Below are 22,122 nucleotides of genomic sequence, written 5' to 3'. Positions count from 1 at the left end.
TCATATTTTAAGAGAAAGCACGCCATTCCTTTCAAGGACACTGGAAGATACCAAAACGTACTCTCGACTGATATCTAATATAACGTCTAAAGCAACATCCTGCCGATTGGTAAGCTGCCTCTGATGGCTTGTGACTCCGAGGCTGTCTGCTTCTTATTTCCTCACGACTCCCCACGCAGACGTGCAAGGCTACACCTTCTTCCTGCCTGTTGACCTGAAGGGGTCAGGCTGTCAGGGCACACGTGGAAAACCTTCACCAGGGAGGGAAAAAGCCTAACAGACACAGAAGTCTGGAGGTGACCGCCAGGGCACTCCGCTTGCAGTGTGCTGACTACAGATGCCATGGACCGAGGCCACGTGAAGGGAAAGCAGCGGGCAGGCCGGCTGCTCAGACCCTGGGAGACACAGCCTTGCATGCTGTCTGACCCGGATGCGGTGGCGAAACACCTGGCTTGAGGACCTAGCCCAGCTGCACCCCGATTCTCCCCCCTCCTTCTCCTGTTATGGAGCCTGTGCCAAGCCCTGGTCATGGTCTTCCCAGACTCCTGACCTGGCGTCCTGATCTCCTGGATCTTGGCTTCCGCTTGCCCATGTGACTTCTGCTTAAAAGCCCTCTGCTCCAGCCTGGGTTGGTCTCCCTGGCTTTCTTCCTTATTGGCACTGAGATCGTCCCACAGTTTTCCCTGCGTCGCTGACCTTCTGGTTGTTGATTGCATTTGACCCGATGCTCCAGGCGTGCACATCTGTACGTCCCCAGACTGATCTGCACAACCCAAGGCTGCTTCGCACCCGGGAAACCAGGTAACTCCTAACATCCTCCAGTGCTGGACCTTTGCCAATGGGCTCAATGAATAAATTAAAGGAACTGTAGACACCTAGGCCATCAGACCCATGTTAATGCAAACAGAAGTTTACAAATCCATCCCAAACGAGATGCGTGGTGACTATAGTTAGTTTCTAGTCCCGTGATCTTTCATAAACATAAATAATTGAGAACTGGCCAGTCTTCTTAAATGAAATTGATGAAACCATGTATCTACAATCTAGCTATTTCAGTTGCCTATAAATATAGACAAAGAAAAAGACGACAATCATAGGCTAATTAAAGCCCATCCCTTGTGAAACGCCAGTGCCTGATGTTTCTGCTGAGAAATCTTTCCCGCTAATGTGATAATATATATGTATGTATATCTACTACCCTGCAAGGAATAGCCAACTAAAATTAAGATTCCTTCAAGGGATAAGCATATTCTAGAAAATGTGATTTCAGGAATCTAATGAATCTAATGTTCTTTTCATTACATCGCGTGCCTTTTAGATGCGAACTCCAATAGTTTCTAGTTAAACCATTTATACATATGCTAATGTAATGTTAAAAGGAAGAAACGCCATGATCCACCATAAACGAATAGTCCATTTAAAAGCCAAGGGTGACCACTAATTCCGTTTTCCTTCCTATTTTCCTTCCTGTTTGGTAGAAACTTACCTTGAAAAGCATATGAAAGTGAAAAGCAGTTATGTTGTTCACACTTAATATCTTTCTGTTAAACCAAACGGGCTTTATTCTCCCTTGCCCATATTGTGATCATGTGAAATTAAAAACTGACACGGAATCACATACTTCAGATACAATTTGCTGCCTGAAGCATCGAGCGGCTCTCAAGGTGTGGGCAGAGAACATAAAGCTTTAGTCCGCACCTCTTTGCTCCCTACCTGTAGCTCTTTCGGAGCAAAGCTAATTAATTATCAATGCCGAGTGACACACTCTGTGGTTTGGGGGCTTCTTGGTTAATTACATTTGAATACGTTAGTTTCATTCGCTAAAGGAAGTAATTTTTTTCCCCTTCGATATCAATATTTCTTTTTATTTAACAAATTATTTGGTATAGTTGAAATCTGAGGAAATCATTAAGTTATTGCAAAGAACAACAATTTGCAACGGGTCTCTGCATTAAAAAAAAAAAAAAAAAGTATAAACCAGACACAGCAGTGGCTCAGAGCACCTGCCACTATGCCCTCTGTTGTGCAGCTAGTTAGCCCCAGATCCAGGGAAGTCTTTTAGACGGCCGGTACCCCAGCAGCCCCGCTGGAGGGAGAGAGGGAGAAACTCACAACCCCTCCTCTCCTATTTAATCTTCTGCCAGGTCACTTGGGAAGGAGTCTCTGCAGAAAACCAGGGCAAATCACACTGCAACAGAGCCCACTCGCCACAGGCACAAAGACTCCAAGCAGAGGAAGGGCGGTGGCTTTTCGTTTCAATAAAGTAGAGGACTGATCTCCATGGAACAGATGGAACGAATGAGAGATTACTCCAGAGCAAAATCACTTGGGAAAGGAGAAAGAATCTATAGTAATCGTGGCCTATTAAGACTCTAGGGACTGATTCACTCCTGGGTTTCAGCACCAAAAAACAAACGAAAAAACTATAGGGGCATTTTTTTGTGTGATTGCATCAAGATTGCTAACAAAGACCTATCTTTTACTTTTTGTCGAGGATACGTGTTTAGTTGACTATTTCTGCAGGTGCAAGGCCAGTTATGCCGTGAAGCAGCCTGAGAAGGGAATAGGAGGTGCTGGGTGCCCCTCTCTGCTGCTGGGACAGGGGCTTGACCTCTAAGAGAGATGCTCTCCCTCTCCCATTCTCTCTAATGCTGCACCTGCGGGTTTGGGGGGCTGGACACACCCAAAGTGTGTGTGTGTGTGTCTATGTGTAGCAATGGGCAGGGAAGAAGAAGGTGAGAAGGACAATAATTTAAACAATACAGAGGGAGTCTCTGTTGTGGCTCAGCGGAAATGAATCTTTTTATTACCCATGAGGATGAAGGTTCGATCCCTGGCCTCGTTCACTGGGGTTGGGAATTTGGCGGTGCTGTGAGCTGTGGTGTAGGCTGGCAGCTATAGCTCCGATTCGACCCCTAGCCTGGGAACTTTCATATGCCACAGGGGTGGCCCTAAAAAAGCAAATAATAATAATAATAACACAGAATAATAAAAAAGATAATACAGTAGATTCCTCCCAAATAATTCACATCTCTCTCAGCTGCAGTCTTTATTGCATTCTTCATAGTTACTTTTTGCCTTGTGGTTAAAAAGAGAAGTATTTTTCAAAAGAATTATCCAGCAATGAACAATTAAGCTGGTATGAAGAAAAAATTATTTTGCAATAAATCACAGGCAACATAGAAATTGTCAAAACACAATGACAATTTTGTTCACATTTCTTGGTTCACGCCATAAAGCAACATACCATGCCGAAGTGCACAGTTAAATGACTGTTTAGTTTAGCGGGCCCATTATTTTCAGGGAGGTGAAATCTAAAATAAGTAACCGTACGCTTTTTGTGGGGTGTCTCCTCTTAGTTATTAGAATCCTAAGTCAAAGGATCGCCCTGTTTGCAGAACTGGGAGCATGACTGCATTCAGCAGCCATAGCGGGTTCAAGTACGACCTCACCATTACCGACAGATCGTTAATTCTAACTACAGGTTTCTCACACTCCATCCTTGACTAGGAATAAAAGCCCTCGCTCTGATATTATTAGAAGGAAAACGACACTTACACACTCACAGAGTGCCTAGGAACAGATAGTGTGAAAAGATGAAAATAGCTGCTCTGTAGCGCAGAGTATCATCCAGCTACGCCTGTGCACGGCGTCTAGTACAGCCCGACTGAGTGTGATTCGTGCTGTATAATCAATCAAAAGATCCATCGTCTTCTCGTGGACTCCTCCGTTGACGCAACAGGTAAGCGTCTACCAATTGCTTGTAATTTCAGTTTTTATAAATTGAATCTTATTTCTCATTGATTTCTATGAAAACTCCAGAGACATTTTCTCGTTATGAACGCCATTCAATTGAGAGTGGCTAAAAACCACTTTATCTTTACATTTCTGGGCTTTCTCTCCACTCTGTCAAACAAGTCACTAACAATCAATGCAAAGAGGCATTGGATGCTGTATTTAAAGATGCACAGAGCTGACTCTTAGCGCACGACTAATTGCCAAGAAATGGTTAAGAAATAGATCAGCTGGTTCACTTTTTACGCTTGCCTTTGACTCCATAGGCAGAAATCACTCATTTTCAAGAGGCACGATCTTGGTTTAGAGCTTCCCTTGGCGTATATGGATATAAAAGATATTTGGTTTCATTTTTCAGATTGGAGAGTCTTCCGCATGAAGACGGCAACTCGCAGTGTAAGAACAGATGAGACAGCCGAAGGCGGTCCAGAGTAGAATGAGAAGAGAAGGTGGCTCAAGAGAGACCCACGAGAACCCCTAACGTTTAATGAGTGGATGGAAAAAGAGGAGGTAGCAAAGGAGACTGATACGGAGCAGCCAGAGGGGTGAGGGGAAGACAGAACAAATGCTCAAAAATGTTAATGCTACTAAGAGACCAAAAGACAGAGAATGAAAAGTGTCCATTGGATTAGAGTTAATCGATTCATCATGGACCTGGAACAGACTCAGAGGAGAGCTGGCGTACATATCAACAGGTTAAGAAGTAAATGGGGGCTGAAGAACTAAAGATAAGGAGGTCTACACTATTGTTTTAAGATATTAAACGCTAAGAGAAAAACTAGGAAAGATTGTATGTTGAGGCTTTATCTAAATGCCTTGAATTGAAGTACGACGCTAGGGTATGGCTTTGTTTTTATAGAGGTTGAGAGACGCGTCCTTAAAAAACATTTCTCTGGCTTATAAAAAATAAATAGCTTTCATCTTATTATCCAGGCATTTATCTATTCATGTTATTCTGCAAACACGGATGGCACACCTACTCTTTGCAGGTTACTATGCCATTATGTTCCCTACATCAGGATCCCCTTTAAAAAAAAATCTCCGGGAGTTCCTGTCATGGCTCAGCGGTTAACGAACCAGGAGAATTCGGGTTCGACCCCTCGCCTCGCTCAGTGGGTTAAGGATCCGGCGTTGCCATGAGCTGTGGTGTAGGTCGAAATGCGGCTCAGATCTGGCATTGCTGTGGCTATGGTGTAGACTGGTGCTGTAGCTCTGATTAGCCCCCTAGCCTGGGAATTTCCATGGGTGTGGCCCTTAAAAGCAAAAAAAAAAAAAAAAAAAAAAAAAAAAAAAAAAAAAAAATATCCAAGAAAGACTAGGAGTCTCCAGACAGACTCTGTGTCACTTTATGGGAAGAGAATAATATAACTCAATAGGAAAAGCACAGCCTTTGGAGTCAGAGGGACTTGGTTCAACTCCTGACTTTGCTACTTCCTTGGATGTATATGAAGATAACAACGCCCCCTGCAGGGGTCGGCCGTGAGCTTAAGGAGCATCGTGGATGGGAAGTGGCCATCGCGGGGGTCTGCACCGGGGAGCTCGGCACACCTTTGCTTCCCTTCTGCCTTCCTTCTCTCCCCTTGACCCATTTACTTCAGTTTCCATACAATTCGGAGCCGAATTAATATCCAATCGCAAGAACCCTCTTGATGCAGAAACTAGTCCCTCTCTCTCACTCTTCCCTAACAGATCTCCAATCTGCATATTAGGATCTAATTTATTTTACAAATATCTCATATTATAAATCCCTTAAATCATTCAGAGAAGGGATAAGGTATAACTTCTTCACTTTATTATTTTTTTAATTTTTTGTCTTTTTAGGGCCACACCCATGGCATATGGAAGCTCCCAGGCTAGGGGTCGAATTGGAGCTGCAGCTGCCAGTCTACACCACAGCCACAGCAATGCCAGATCTGAGCCGCATTTCGACCTACACCACAGCTCCCAGCAATGCTGGCTCCTTAACCCACTGAGTGAGGCCAAGGATCAAACCTGTGTCCTCATGGATGTTAGATTTGTTTCCACTGAGCCACGATGGGAATTCCAACTTCTTCACTTTAAATATGACTGTTCTGCCACTGATGGATCTTCTAGGTGATTTTTCTCACACATTTATCAGGGCTGCTAAAAGCAACTCACACCTAACATCATGCTATGCAATAAGGCATTTAGAATGGATAAGCAATGAGACCTGACTGAATAGCACAGGGAACCATATCCAGTCTCTTGGGAAGGAACATGATGGAAGATAATGTGAGAAAAAGAATGTATGTATATGCATAACTGGGTCATTTTGCTGTACAGCAGAAATAGGCATGACATTGTAAATCAACTATACTTCAGTTAAAAAAACCACTCTATTAACTATACTTTTGGTTTAAAAAATATTGTAGTAGTCAATTCTTGTAGTTCTTTTAAAGTTCAATTAGGTGGGTCAACATTAGTAAGGCGCAAATCTGTGACTCTGGATTATTAGAGGACGAATGCTCTGTCAACTCAATCTAGACTAGAAAATTCCAAGCTCTTTCAGGCCTGTGATTTCAACAGGCCTCCAGGAATCTCTGAGTAGAGAAAAGAGTTATAGAAAGAAAGCCGTGTGATTCAATAGATGCTTCAGCAAATATTGATTTAGCATTAAGGACTTGAGGATGTCAGCATTCCCTCAAGAGGCAGAAAGGAGAAACAGTCCAGAGCATAGTTTGTGGAGCCAAGTTGTCTGGGGTCAGATCTTCTTTCTGACACTCAGAGCCCTGCGAGTGTCACGTTCCTTAACCTTCCTGGACCACAGCTTCCTCTGCTGTAAAACAGGATGCAAGAGTGGCCACCTCGTGGGGTTGTTGTGAGATTCAGATGAATATATATTCTTAGAACATATGTCTTAGGGACAGTTCCTGGCCCACAGTAAATGCTCAGTAAATGTTTGCTTGTGACAATTATTGTTATAATAAAATATTAATACGAAAGCTGCATTGTAAATGTTTCTTTTTTAGAGATTCTTTCCCATAAGCATCTTAAAATATAAACCATAAGAAGCAAGGCAAAAGAGATGCCCCGGTTTTAAGCCCAGCTACATATGGAGTCAACTTGGAACACGGTCCACCAGGGCTTATCGATACTGCAATGGACTCTACGGTATTGAATCTGATGTGTGTGATTCCTGGGCATCTAGAATGGGAGTTTTGGTTGTGCTGTTGGCTGGGAAGCCTTATTTATAAATAAGGCTAAGAAAGGTCAGAAGAGATGATGATATAAATCAATAAATTGAGGTTCTCTATAACCTTAAATCCAATGTCAGGGAAATCTCCATCCATGCATTTCCTTTGGCCTCAAAACCACTAGCTGAGTATATATTCTCACATCAACCATGCGTCTGCAGCTTTTATGTATTGGAGACAATGACTTACTTGGCAGTTGCTCCTCATGCCAGAATGACCAGGAGAGGAAAACTAATTTTCACCCTCATCAAGACACATTAGGCAGTGTCCTGGGGCACTTAGAAAAATGAATATACATGCAAAACCAAAATGTTGTGTTAAGCAAAGTAACAGATTTGTTTAAATTGGCCCACAATTTAAATTGGGTCTAGACAGTATCTTACTGCACTGGAAATAAGTTATCTCTGCTGTCTAAAGGCTGAAAGAACCTGGCTGCCATGTCTTTCACATCAGCCAGGTATCTGCCAGTGCGGCCTCTGATCAAGATGAGCAATGGACCAAAAGTGGGACCTGCCATTCTGCTTCTAAATTGGCTGTGATTACTGTGTCTTCCTCACTAAACACTCCATAAAGTCAGGGGCCATGTCTGTCTTTCCTACAGTTGTGTTCCCAACATTGCCTAGTTCATAATGAGCTTAGGTGGATATATAGATGGATGAATGGATGGGTGGATGGATGGATGGATGGATGGATAAATGGATGGATGGATGGATGGATAAATGGATGAATGGATGGGTAGATGGATGGATAGATGGATGGATAAATGGATGGATGCATGGATGGATAAATGGATGAATGGATAAATGGATGGATGTATGGATGGATAAATGGATGAATGGATGGGTGGATGGATGGATAAATGGATGGATGTATGAATGGATAAATGGATGGATGGATGAACAAATGGACAGATGGATGGAAGGTTGAAAAGATGGACAGAGCTGACACAGAATCAATAACAATGAAGAAAAAAGTCTGAGTCCCTGTCTTTCTGACAGGGGCAGCCCTCGTTCCCACATGCTCCCCCGAAGAAGAGTTTGGAAGCATCAGTCTAGGTGCCAGTGGTTTATATTTAAGGATTCCTCTAGCCCACACGTTCCACAAAGCTATGCTCTGGCACATATTCTGACATATATAAGCTTCTAAATATCTTCCAAAACAGGCCCGTCAGGTTCTATTAACAAGTTCTTCAACATCTGTGGGAAAGGTGATTGTTTTTATTTTTAGGGCAGCTACAATAAGATTCTATTTATTGCTTTTTAAAGAGTTTGGCAGAGCCTAACCTGAGAATTCCCAGATTCATCAGCAGCTCTGCTTCTCTGACTCTACACCCACACCCTCACCCATCCTACAGTGTTCCATAAAGAAAGACACTTGGTCAGAGACGACACTTAATATCGCCAGCGCTCATGTAAGTTTCATGTGGACCAGGGATTTGGTTTCTTTCATCTCTTGCCCAAAATGGTGCCTGATACACAGGAAGTACTCAATAAACACTTGTAGAATGAGCGAATGAATAAACAGACTGTGGGGGTGTGTGTTAAATTTTGCTGGCTTTTAAATGATGATAATCCATAGACTATTTGGTAGGGTGGGATTTTGCAGGCTATTACGTGCATAAGACTCATATAACTATTGTGTTCATGATGAGTTTGTGTCCAGCATTTGCTGTCGCAAGCCTTTGGGGGAAGGATGTTTTTGACGCTGCCTGTTGAAGCAAATATCCTCACTGGGTCCTCCATGAGTTAAAGGTTGCTGCTGTCGGTTTTATAAGGTTAATTTCCAAAGCCGTTTGATTATAGATGATTCTTTGGTCCACTTCTGACCTTTAGAAACCATTTGCTACCAGACCAGCAGGGGAGGCCTCTCTTTCTTTCCTCCAGAGGGGGCTCCCAGTCCACATTTTCTTGGCCTAATCCCTGGGGTACTTCTGCTGAGCCATGCCTTTAGATACGGCTCACATTTATTGTTAACTAACTGATGACTCTTTGATTAAAAATAAATAGATACTTGTCACAATCATATTTTCAAGATAATTAAATCAATAACGTTCTTGTACTGGAGCTATATGTGCTTGTTAGTCTGTCAACAAATGGCGATTCGACAATAGGATTTTAATCCTGCTCTGCCTTTCCCGCAGAATAAAAACATGCTGAAGTCAAACACTCAATCTCACCTGCTTTCCCTTTATCGGAGGCTCAAAACTTCTTAACTAAAACAAATGTGACTAAGTCGGAGTTAATAGAGCAAATTCTCCATTTCAGGACATAGGCATCCATTTCCCTCGAAAGTAATTTTCCATCTTCTGCACTTTCATCACGCTCGCTCTCACTGTATTTTAAAAATAACTTCCCGTTTATATTCTTTGCACTCATGTCTTCCCTCCTCACAAAGCTGTAAGCTCCTGGAGGGCCCAGCCTGATATCTTACCCAAATATTTATCCTCTGTGTTGCAAGGATGTTATGAACATTTGTGAATGAATTCATGGGACTTCCCATTGTGGCTCAGTGGAAACGAAGCCGGCTAGCATCCATGAGGACACAGGTTCGATCCCTGGCCTCGCTCAGTGGGTTAAGGATCCAGCAATGCCGTGAGCTGTGATGTAGGTCACAGATGCAGCTGGGCTCTGGCATTGCTGTGGCTGTGGGGCAGGCTGGCAGCTGTGGCTCTGCTTCAACCCCTAGCCTGGAAACTTCCATATGCTGCAGGGATGGCCCTTAAAAACTAAAAAATAAATCAAAAATTAAAAAAATTAGATATACATATAGGAAACGATAATATCACAGAGATGGAAATTTGGACAGATCTAGTCACTGCTGCCAAAAGCAAAATGCTGGCCATGCTTTTTTTCATATTCCCATTTATATATGTACATGCAACTCTTTTCCTATCCCAAGTGCCACATTGCAAAATTTTTACCCACACGTAGTAACCCAAATACCCAGAGAGAAAGTTGAGGGCGGGGGCGGCGATAAGACAGCAGATCTTTAAGAGCCGTCAGTGCAGGTCTGCCTCCGCACGCTCCACGCGCCAGCTTTTAGTCCTTAGCATCCAGGGACAGTGTGGCAACTGGAACTCTGAGTTCAGCTGATGAGAATGTGCACATGACAGTTTGGGCTGTCAGAGAGCTTATTACCTAAGTGAGGAGCTTACATATTTATGAGCTGCCATCTCAGATTTGTGGCTTTGCAGGGTTCCTCCATTTCCCTTTAGATGGGCCAGGAGGGCCTTGCAGCCTCATCACTTCACCCCCATGTCCACCCCCACACCAGGATTCGGCAGGGAGCTCATTTGCAGAGACATCGAGGGTCCGGGGAAAGTAAGAAATGAGCCTATGCGGCTCTGGAGAGGTGAAGAATAGACCCACAGGGAACTCGGTCTCACAGCAAAGGCAGCAGCAGTGGGGCTGTTCCCTACGTGTCTGTAGAGGTCCGTGTGTGTGTGTGTGTGTGTGTGTGTGTGTGTGTCCCTGCGTGTGTAAAGGCATGCTCACAGAATAGCCCCATGTCACCTCTTGGCCATCTTATGGCTCTGCATCAGGACTGGCCATCGAGAATGACTGTTCCTATGAAATGCGCTTTCTTTGCTTCCTGAAAAATACATTTTCTGAAGGAAAAACAAACCGGATGCCACAGAATGGCTGTTTCGTCATAGACCAGAGTTCAAGCACGACCCCCAGCAAGAGGGCTGGTGAAACGCAGCTGGGACCCACCTAAGAGGCTGGAATCCAAACTCGGGCTTGTCAGACCCCAAAGCACCTGCTGTTCCCTTGCCTGCGTTGCCTCCACGATGAGGCCGAGGAAGGAGGTGGGGTGGACTTTCGGGGCCTGAGACCCCTTTCCTTCCTCCTCCTCTGTCGCTCTGAGAACCCCCTTCCCTCCCCTGTCCTCCCGGGGGGAAAAGGGGGACCAGTCATCACTCACTCACATGCTGGAGAAAGAAGGCCCCTCCCAGGGCTCAGGCTTTCAGAGTCTTATTTCTCATTTGCTGCTCCCAGTTTCTTTCTTTCTTTTCTCTCTCTCTCTCTCTCTTTTTTTTTTTTTTTTTTTTTTTTTTTTTGCTTTTTTGGGCCACACTTGTGGCCTGTGGAAGTTCCCAGGCTAGGGTCTAAATTGGAGCCACGTCTGTGACCTACATCACAGCTCACAGCAATGCAGAATGCTGAACCCACTGAGTGAGGCCAGGAATCGAACCCGAGTCCTCCTGGATGCGAGTTGGGTTCATTCCTGCGAAGCCACAGTGGGAACTCCTCGTTGCTCCCAGTTTCAAACATCAGAGCCTCTGGCCCACGAAAGCTTGTCCCACTTCCACGACAAAGAGGGGATCCCCACTCCAAAGACAGCACACAAAACAGAACGCCGTTGTCTTTCACTGCAACTGGTGAATCCTGGCATCTGAGAAACCAACTGAAAATACTGGTACGAAGGTACACTGCATACTTCCTACAGTCTTAAACCCGAAGCACGAACGTACTTAAAACCAAAGGCCCTCTCTCCTCATCCGCGCCTTCCACGTGCATCCTTTCACTTTCCTCTTCACTCACCGCCTACGATGCGGGTGGTCGAGACCCCACACTCAATCTTCTTTCATTCATGCATCCATTTCCCAGGTGTTCACTGAGCGGGGTCCTGGTCCTGACACCAAACGTCCACCTTTGGACAGAGGTGTCCTCCCCCGGTGATGACAGGACAGCAAGGGAGGCCGGGGACGTGAAGCCTTGGGGATGGGGGTGCCAGAGAACAGTAGAGGTGGTGGGGGGCCCTGACTCCGCTCAGGGGATCAGGGTCGCCCTCGTGGAAGGAGACAAGAAAGGGATTAGCCAAGAGCAAGCAGAAGAAGTGCCAGGCATGGACGGAGGCGTGGCGAGCCACCGAGTCACCTGTTTAGGGACAGGGGCTGGAGCACGGGGAAGGGGTGAGGACTTTCTCAAGGCCACACGGCGATTACCGCCAGCGCTGGGACTAAACATCCACGGCTTGACTCCTCCTCCAGGTCCCTACTGAGTCATTCCCTCCGTCTGCCCCAGGATCTCTGTTGCCCAGGATGTGGGTCCTTCATGGAAAGTGTCTGACCCACAGGCGCGCTGCTAAAGGAGAGCACAGGACAGCGTCTTCCCAAGGACAGGACCAGGCGCCATCCTAAGCGCCATGTACCATCACTGAATTTTTGCGAAACCTGATGAGATGGACTGCGCATGCGCGTTAGTGGTGCAAAGCTGAGAGGGGCTGCGTGATGTATCGGCCAAGCGTTGAACTGTGCAAGGTAACCGTGGGCTCTGCCATTTTTTTTTTTTTTTTTTTTGGTCTCTGTTAGAGCCGCACCCATGGCATATGGAAGTTCCCAGATTAGGGGTTAAATCAGAGCCACAGCCACAGCCACGCCAGATCCCAGCTGTGTCCGCAACCTCCACTGCAGCTCGAGGCTGGATCCTTAACCCACTGAGAGAGGCCAGGGATCAAACTCGCATCCTCATGGATACAAGTCAGGGTCTTAACCCACTGAGCCACAACGGGAACTCTGCATTTAGATGCAATTGAACAGCAGTCTCCCATGGACTCCTAGAGGAAGGAAGCAAGAGAAAGCTTCCGGACAGAAGGCAGGTCCTTCCTCTTCCCAAGAAAGGGTGCAGAGCCATTTTTTCACCCAGAAGCTTTCTTCTCCAAATTTACCGAGGACACCTTTCTCCCCGGCGGTCTCGCCAAGGAAAAAGCGGGGTAGAAGAAGTTAAGAAGGGGTCCGCTGTGTCAACAGGCCACAGCTCTGCAGCACAACACACTGGGGACATGGGCTCTCCCTGTGGTACAGGCGAGTGGGGAGGAGCTTGGGGCGAGAAGGAGAGTGACAGGTATAAAGCAAAGGTCTACCCTGCAGACAGAGGGCACACACGAGACACGGGGGGACTGGTCTGATAAGGAAAGTGGGGAGGACCCCGCTGGAAGCTCTTTTCCTTGGCGACAGATCTGAAGACCCGACTTGGTTTTAGAACCTGCCTTAAGCTCCTGCCTTGTCGGTCAGAAGCAGCGGGCAGGGAAAAGCGCGATCTGAGCGCCCGCTGTCAGAGAAAGAGGCCGCTGAGCCGAGTGGAGGGACGGGCACCTCGAGCAAAGCTTTTCAGCAGGACCTCTGGCCAAGGTGAAGGCTCCATTCCATCTGTAAGGTTATCGATCAGTTCAAGACTATCTTAACCATCTGGCTGAGACCTTCAGGCCACTTAACAGAACTTGGCTTGAAACTCCCCAGAGACAGCCGACCTCCCTTCCCTTTTTCTCTCTTCTTCTTCTCACCTTGACGCCAGCATCTTTTTTAATTGCTCAGCAGTTTTACTGATGCCAATCAGCTGCCTCTCGCAAAGACTGCTTGCAGGTGCCAGTGCTGCCAGCCCGCTTGCTCACTCACCACAGAAAAGCACTCTCCACCCTCCACGAAAACCCTGCCCCGGGCAGGGCATCGCTGTGTCTGCATAGGACACACGTGAGATTTCTGGGGGCTTTGGCACTGTTCCCAAGGGGGGACACTTCCCGGGCGTGGAGAGCCTGGACTGGGCAGAGAGGAGGAAGGTGGGGTGAGGGGCACAGGGAAGGGAGCTGCTGGCTCTGCGCAAGCAGAAACTCAAAGATTGTGTCTTACTGGTTTTCCTTCCTTCCTCTTTCCTTTCCTTTCTTGCTTTTTAGAGCCATACCTGCAGCATATGGAGGTTCCCAAGCTAGGGGTTGAATCGGAGCTGCAGCTACTGGCCTATGCCACAGTCACAGCAACGTGGGATCCAAGCTGCATCTGTGATCTACACCACAGCTCACGGCAATGCCGGATCCTTAACCCACTGGGCGAGGCCAGGGATCGAACCCACATCTTCATGAGCACTAGTCAGGTTCATAACGGCTGAGCCACAGTGGAAACTCGAGCCTTTCTCTTCTGTTTCTGGAGAAATCTACCTCCTTTGCTCAAAGTCTAAAAGCAGCAGGAAAGAATTACCTCCAGGAACCCAGGAACGCTACGATCAGTATCTGCTTTAACAGGAGACCAAAACTAAGAATGGGAACTGGAATGTGGGTAAGAGAATTATTCCATTTCTGGTCGGACTTTGTTTTGAAGTGATTTTTTTCTCTTCCCTGCCTGTTTTGCTTTAGGTTTTTCACTCCCCCCCCCCGTCCCCCCCCAAACCTCTTCCAGATGCGTGAGTCTGACAGAATCCATATACACAAGAAACCAAAACAAAACAGCACAAGATTGAAAGCATTTCCCGTGAATCAACCAGTTCATGGGCAGAGGCACTCACGTGACCCTGCCAACATGTGTTTTCTGTCTAGGATTTCCCTTGATAACAAAGGACATATTTGCAAAGGCGTGGCCCTGGGTATATTTGGCCAGCGGGAATCGGAGAAGGGTTTGGGGATTGAGTTTGGTTTTGAGGCTGGTCCCCTCAGGTGCTCGGGGGTGCAGCCTTTTGAGGTTGTTAAATGCCAATCAATAAAGTTAGGAACACTTTGGGTCAGGTTTGCAAGATATGATCTCATTCAATGGCTCACAGAACTGATTTAATATTCAGGAATCAACTGAGCTCATTCAATTCCCAATTTGGCAGCCCTGCGTGCTGTATTACAGTACTCTCTCTGTCCGGAGCTGGGCAGGGCGTGCTAAAGGGATCCTTTAGAAGGGTCTTTCATGAGGGTCCAAGACTCAGAGAGCAGGTTGGGGGCTGGGAGACAGGCTGGGGGATGGGCAAGTAGGAGGGGAAACAGCCCCGCCTGGGGTATGCATGTGATGAGAGCAAGGCAAAAAAAAAAAAAAAAAAAAAAATCCCTCAGAAAAGCTCCTCACGGTGTCCTCGCTAGAAATCCTGCTTCCAAACCGAAGCAAGTTTGAAGAAACCAGACGTAGCTGTGATTACACGACTGCAGAGACTCTAAAAGAAAAAGTTGCACGGGTGCGTTAAAAAACATCTGCCATCTGTTTGGATGTTCTTACCTAAGTGAGTTATGATCGTAAACGTTTCCTTTAAAGGATTTTTCTTTTTTTTTTGAATCAAGAAAGTTGAAGTTACTCTCTCGATACAAAATTAGCCTCGTTTCACATTTCGAAGAAAAAGCGCATCATATTCTGTGATTTCAATGCCTACTCTTTTAGAGAACTCTTCCTTTCCCCTGTGAAATGAACTGATTTTGGTCTTCAGGTGACCTGTCTCCCCACCCCAGCCCCCTGTGCAAGTAGTGGAAATTAAGTGTTTAAATCAAGCCCTAGCACAGAAAAATGGAACCACGCCTGAGTGGCATCACCTGGCGTGACTAGCTTGCACATCACCAGGGCTGTACAACCCTTGGGTGACCCGACATTCTGTTCTAGGATGGGGGGGGCGGTGTTCTGTCTCCAGAGAGGCTGAAATGGAAGGTAAATATAGTCAACATTGAACATTGGGGAGTGGGGAGGAATCCATCTCTTCATCAGAAAGAACCTGTTCTGAAAGCCATGGGCTAACTTCATTTTTATGATCCGGTGACGAGAGCTCATTTCAGTTCTGTCTCTGATTCTAAAAAGGAGCCCACGTCAAATTTTTTAGCACGTCTGAGTAAGTCTGATTATAGCAATGAGTGTCAGTTCAAAACCCGGGTTCACGTATCTCCCATTTTAGCCGCATCTCTCCGGGGAGGTTTGTAGATTCTCTGTCTGTAGTTTGTGTGTTTCATCTGACACAGCTAATGCATTCTGCAAGTCAGCTGCGCAAGGAGAAAGCTCACGTAATCTGGACCCTCCTAACTTCTCCATACTTTACACATTCTATTTTCACTTTTCTCGAAAGGAAATTCACTGAAAAAAAGTTAAATAAATAAATTTAAAAAAGAGCCACTAAGACAGACCATCTAACTACAGGAACATACATAACTGTTACTTACGCCGCCTTCCAATCCATCATCACTGATAAATCATGGCTAAATAATCAAGCGCAGAATCCATTTCTTCAAATCAGTTAATAAAGAGCTTCTCTCAAATGTCTCTTGCAGGTCTGGGGCCATCTCAGGAGGAAGTGAGAGAGTGCGAAGGTGAAAGAGAAAAGGCTGGAAAATTCTCAAATCCATGGGGGTCTGGGAATTCTCAGAGCAGACCCTGGTGAAACATTCCTGTGATTCCAGCCTTTGGCTCAACCAGGATCCCGGCCTCCCTGCGCATCCAGCCACCTTCCTGCTCCAGCTCAACCCCTGCTCCAACATTGCATTTCCCTCCAAGAACCCTGCATTGATGGAAGAGGAACTCCCGGGATCCTGCCAATCGGTGCAGGCTAGCACGCTCCTCAGGGGAAGCTGCACCAGTTTCTCTCTTGTCTGCTATCTCAGAGAGAGAGAGAGAGAGAGAGAGAGAGAGAGGGAGGGAGGGAGGGAGGGAGGGAAGAGCAGAGGCAGGGAGGGAGGGAGAGAGAGAAAAAAGAGAGCAGCTTTACGAAAAGAGAGCAGCAGAGACAGAAACACTTGCTAGAGCTCCTGTTAACCCAGAGTAGCTTAGGAATTTTCTGAGCACAGCAGCTGCAAAACAGACGATCAAAATCAAGTGTTTCGAATCTTTAATTATACATCCATATACACATTTGGTGCAGACAAAGCCGAAAGAACCAAGATTCTGGGTCTGTGTGACTCTGCAAATAAACACTTGTAGACAAACAGATGCAGGCATAAGTCCCCACGAGAATTGGATCTACGTGCATACATGGCAGTGACAATGTCGAGTTGCACAGGTTACGTGTCTTAAAGCTACTCAAATGCTCTGGGTGGTGGAAATGCACATCAGACAACAGCATCCCTGGCCTCTGATGCCACCCCGGATCATACCTTCCCCAGCTTTTAAGGGTGGGTCCTTGGTTCTTTTTTCCTGCCCGCCCCCCCGCAAAGGAAGACGGAGCAAGGCGAGGCAGGGGTTTTCGGTGTGACTGTCAACTTTGTCTGCCACGCTCCTTTGTTTGGGATGCTCCGAAGACAGAGCCTGGCACAGACGATGCCCGGGGGAGGGAGTGGTGTGGAGCAGGGATGAGAGACACTAAGTGGGCTCTGCAGATGGCACCGGGATGGCTGGAGGTAGGTGAGGATGAAGAAGCAACAGCAAGAGAGGAGCTGAAGCAGGCGCCTGAAGGTGGACAGCACGAGACCAGCTCCAACCACTTCCTGAAAGTTCTCTACAACCCTCCCCTCTCCGTGCAAGGAATTCCTTCACCACATTTCTCCAAGTGGCATTAGAAAGATCTGGTGCTCAATGCAGGTCCTGGGACCCTACCCTGAAGATTCCGATTGAGACAGCAGGGACCAGAATCTGCATATCCACAAGCCCCACCGCAGAGTCTGAGGCTGGCTGGGCTTTCTCAAGACCCAGGGCTTCATCAGCACTGAGTGAGTCGATGAGTGAAGAAGAAATGGAACGAAATAAGAAGAGATCCGAATGGGACATCTGTGAGAACGCCAACACCGATGGAGAGTAGGGGACAAAACAGAACTGCAAAGGAGCAGCCGGAGTGGCCAGGGGGGAACCAGGAGAGAGTGGTGTCACAGAAACAAAAAGAGTTACAGGAAGGAATGACCTGCCGCTTTTCAGACATGCCCTGAGACCACTCGCGCCGTTGCCCAGAATTCCCTTCATCCCTGGAAAACCATCATTTCCGCTTCCACCCAGTCCAAAGTCTCATCCTCTTAGAAGCCTCTCTGTCTCTCCCAGGTATAGGTAGTGGTCCCAATCACATTCTGTTGGTCTTTCTTATTTATTATTATTATTTTCTCTGCCTTTTCTAGGGCCATTCCCATGGCATATGGAGGTTCCCAGGCTAGGGGTCGAATCAGAGCTGTAGCCACTGGCCTACGCCAGAGCCACAGCAACGCAGGACCCGAGCCGTGTCTGTGACCCACACCACAGCTCACGGCAATGCCGGATCCTTAACCCACGGAGCAAGGCTGGGGATCGAACCCACAACCTCATGGTTCCTAGTCAGATTCATTAACCACTGAGCCATGACGGGAACTCCTGTTTGTCTTTCTCATTGCAAGTACTTTTATGCATTGCAAATACTTAGCGACCTGTTCTTTCTTCCCTAGTGAGTTGTTTTATGCAAACCAATGATCTCTCAATCCTTGTTTTACTTGTATCCAATTGGATGCAATAACAACCTCCCCAAGTTTTGGGTACAAAGTAGGCACCAATAAATGTGCATTACTACAAAGTAGGCTAAATACAACGTAAGAATATTTCTTAACTGGGCGTGGTTGTTACATAGATGTTTGCTCTACTGAGCATTTATTTACATGTCCTGTATTATTTTGTATGCATGATACACTTAACAATAAAGAAAAAAGTTTAAGTCATAACATCTGAGAGTTGATCTAAAAAATTAGGACTTAGTGAAGAATGAAGAGAAAAAAATGCAAGTGCGAACCTAAAAAGGAGGTTAATAGGGCAAACTGTACAGAAAGCATGAGAGTGAGGTGAACCCAGGGAGATGTGCGATACTCTGGAGGTGGTTCTTGATAAACTGATGTTTATGAGAGTTCAGAAAGGTGTTGCATGTGCAATCAATGTTGGCAAAGAGATATCCTTACAGAGATGGGCCACATGAAGAGGGAGCAGAGCTTGTACTAACTCTCTTGAGAGAACAACTTGAATTGGCAAAGAGCAAGATCTTCCATTTACTTGGTTTAATATATTTGGAGGAATTATAAATTAAAAGTTAGGAATTACACTCAAAGTTGAATGGATGGATGGATGGATGGATGGCATGCTAAGGAAAAGGGCCTGAAACAACTCTGGGGTACATCACAATCTAAGGGGCACTTTCAATGCTTTTAAAATAGTTTTTAAAGTGTTTCATTTGGAATCAAGACCCCATGTACAACGGAGGATTCGTAGCTCAAAAAAGTGAAATTGCTTGTTCTCGGTCCATAGCTAACAACTTCCAGAACAAGATCCAGAATTCAGTTTAAGCCCCAACAGGTGGAAATGGTCATTAGACTTGGTGAAACAGAGATAGAAAGAAAAAACACCTTAAGGGTCCCTCTTGAAACACAAAGGAGAAGCTATGTTAAGGACTGGTCTGTTTGCCAAAACATTTGTTCAGCAAGCATCACACTCAGCCTGATGGAGTTAGGACTCTCTAACCAGAAGTTTGAGGTGGCCTGGCAGATGGCTGGAAAAGCCGCCACCACTGCCTGCCTCTCCACTCTCTCTTGTGTTCATCAGTGGTCATGGGTACTGGACATGGAGATGTGCTTTCTAGATCTTTCTTCAGGGGAGGGTTTGGTGCCCCAGTTGTGGGCAGTCCGCCTCCAGCTGTCAGCTCTTTTAGGATTTGCCTTAGCTGCAGAAAGCCACTTCGCCAGAGAGCCTGGCCTTCGCAGGATGGCCCACATTCAATGACTGATGGAGGGTCAAGCTCCCCGCCCCCCGTTAAGTCCAGTCTGGTCACTATGACGACAGCCAGTGATGCTCAGAGCATCCCTGTGGGGTTGACGGAGGCACTGTTGGGCCTGCTTGACAGTTTGACATTTTCTTCTCTACAATCCTGCTATATGCGGGTTTCATCTCTAACAAACATCCTACATGGCCAAGTCCATCTCTGCGTTGGCTTCTAGAGACCCCAACCTGCAGGGCTGTGGGGTGAAGCGGTGGTACCCTTGTGCTCTGCTTGAGTTTTACTACCAGCAGTCTACACACACACACACACACACACACAAACACCACCTCTAGGGACGTCGAAGCACCAAGGCAGTGACAACTGATTCCTCCTCCCTCCCCCAAATTATCTCCAGGTCTCAGTTTCCTCATCTAGAGGAAATCAGAGGCTGTAGAGCCCTGGGGCCTCCTGGGTGGTTCCAGCAAGTCAGGGCCCCCCACAACCAGCGTAGCTCTGCTCTGTTTTATTTTGTCTTTGTAGGGCCACACCTAAAAAGACAAAGGAGGTTCCCAGGCTAAGAGTCGAATAGGAGCTTCAACGGCCAGCCTACACCACAGTCGCAGCTCACAGCAAAGATGGATCTTTCACCCACTGAGCGAGGCCCAGGATGGAAACTGCATCCTCATCGACACTAGTCAGGTTCATTACTGCTGAGCTACAAGGGGAACGCCTCTGCTCTGTTTTATATGTTAAAGATTTCACTGAAAATTGCCACTTCAGGGAGTTCCCCTTGTGGCTCAGCAGGTTAAGGACCTGACATAGTCTCCGTGAGGATGTGGGTTTGATCCCTAGCCTTGCTCAGGGGGTTCAGGATCCGGTGTTGCTGTAGACTGTGATGTAGGGATCCTGTGTCACTGTGGCTGTGGCAAAGGCCTCGGCAGCAGCTCTGATTCCACCCCTAGCCTGGGAACTTTCATACGCCAGGGTGCGGCTATTAAATAAATAAATAAATAAATAAATAAATAAATAAATAAAACTGGCGCTTTACAGGGCAACATTTTTGTGAAAAACACTGGCTCGCATGCCCCCATAGACACCTCCCATCTGTAGCATTCTAGGATGCTCCAGCTGTCCTCTGAAGACATCAGAAAAGGCGAATAACAATATGATACCTAAGGCCATCCTCTGATTTGAAAAAACAAATCAACGCACACATAAAGACAAGATTAAGAGACAGACGCCTCTAAGGCTAAATTCTAGTTTATTGGACAGATAAGGAATATAAATGATGATGGAAATCAGAGTTTCCTGGAGGATTTAGACAATTTATTAGTTTGGGGGGCTATCAGAAGGATTTAAGATGAGGAAGTGAAGGAAAGAGTTTTCAGTGAAGTGAACCAGATTCCCTGGTCTCCTTCTGAGCCCGAAACTTGGTATGTCGTATATATGACTAAGCTTATCTTGGGGGACACAAGAAATTAGACCCCACTGTTTCTGCAGGAGGGCCGAGAGAGTGGTTTCCATATTTCCTCTTATAAGAAAATACTGTTCCAGTGAAAATGATGGAAGAGAAAAGAAGTCCAAGCTGCTAAAACTCGTGACACTTTTTATATAAGAATGTGTATAGTCACATGCAAACAAGAAGGTTTAATGGTTATCCTATTGTTATAAGTAATGAAAAAAAAAACTCTAAAAAAGAGAAATTCCAAAATTACCTGTGTATTTCCCTGTGGGAAATAACAAACATATGAAAATCCTTAATCATTCAAAGACTCAGATTAAAACGAAGCACGGACAGACGTTCTGCTAATGGAACAAAGAGATGGTTAAAAAGTAATTTGTGTTCCTTGATGCACTGTGCCACCAAATCCACATATTTTATGAATGTTTATATTTGGTAATTATTTTGAAGATCCGTGTGATTTGGAAAAGAAAGATTGACGTTGGAATAAGAGGACATGATAATATGTACTGAGAGTTGTACACAGAGTCTGCTATACAATCCTCTCCATCTTCAAACTCAATTGTCCACAAGTACGGATCCCAAGTCACGAACAAGAAAACCCTCCCTCTCACTATATGGAAAGCCAGGCATATGGGAGCCTAGAATAATACATTAAAAAAATATTAAATTATATAATACATACTTAATATATTAAATTACATATGAAATAATAATATATACATTAATAATATACTACATAGCATAAAAATATATAAAATAGTATATATTATAAAATAGTATATTAAATATGTATTAAATATGTAATATATAATATGTAATATATTATAACATAGTATATTAAATATGCATTGAATATATAAAACATATAATTTTATATATTAAAATTAAAATTTATATTTATGTAATTTATTTTATAAATTATATTTTATATTTTAAATGTAAATTATTTAATTTTATGAATTATACTTTATATTTTATATAAATGTAATATAAACTATATATGTATTTAATGTACATTAAATTATATATAAATATATATACTATATATTATATATACTATAATAACATTTTATATATATGTATGTAAGCAATAACACATACATATACATATGTAACACATACATACATATGTTATTGTTATTACATATGTTATTGCTTGCATGTCTCGAGGTTAAATCATTATGCTGTCCATCTCTCAGTAGGAAATTAAGGACTTGCTCATTTAAGATGCTTAAATCTGATAGTTTCCTTGGCGGCCCCCTGGAGTCTCCCGTGCTCCGCAGAGAGAGGG

At 45.3% G+C, this 22,122-nt stretch overlaps 1 protein-coding gene across 3 annotated transcripts in view; it reads right to left on the bottom strand.

Annotated features, from left to right (window-relative positions):
• KIF26B (kinesin family member 26B) overlaps positions 1-22,122 on the bottom strand; it is a 510,304-nt gene that overhangs the window by 150,152 nt on the left and 338,030 nt on the right. The window contains exon 1 of one of the 3 annotated variants that reach the window (XM_021064468.2): positions 15,900-16,319. The exons of the other annotated variants lie outside the window; for them this stretch is intronic. Within the exon in view, the coding sequence (XP_020920127.2) occupies positions 15,900-15,919 (20 nt within the window). The 5' untranslated portion in view covers positions 15,920-16,319. Of the gene's footprint in view, positions 1-15,899; positions 16,320-22,122 lie in introns of those variants that run through there. 3 annotated transcript variants of the gene reach the window in all.

Source organism: Sus scrofa, chromosome 10, assembly GCF_054392235.1.
Source record: "Sus scrofa isolate SSC_HxYL_T2T_F1_AM1 chromosome 10, Sscrofa_HxYL_maternal_Yorkshire_Landrace_v2.0, whole genome shotgun sequence".
NCBI lineage: Eukaryota > Metazoa > Chordata > Mammalia > Artiodactyla > Suidae > Sus > Sus scrofa.
The sequence above is the reverse complement of the archived record's forward strand: the minus strand, read 5'-3'. Positions and strand labels throughout refer to the sequence as shown.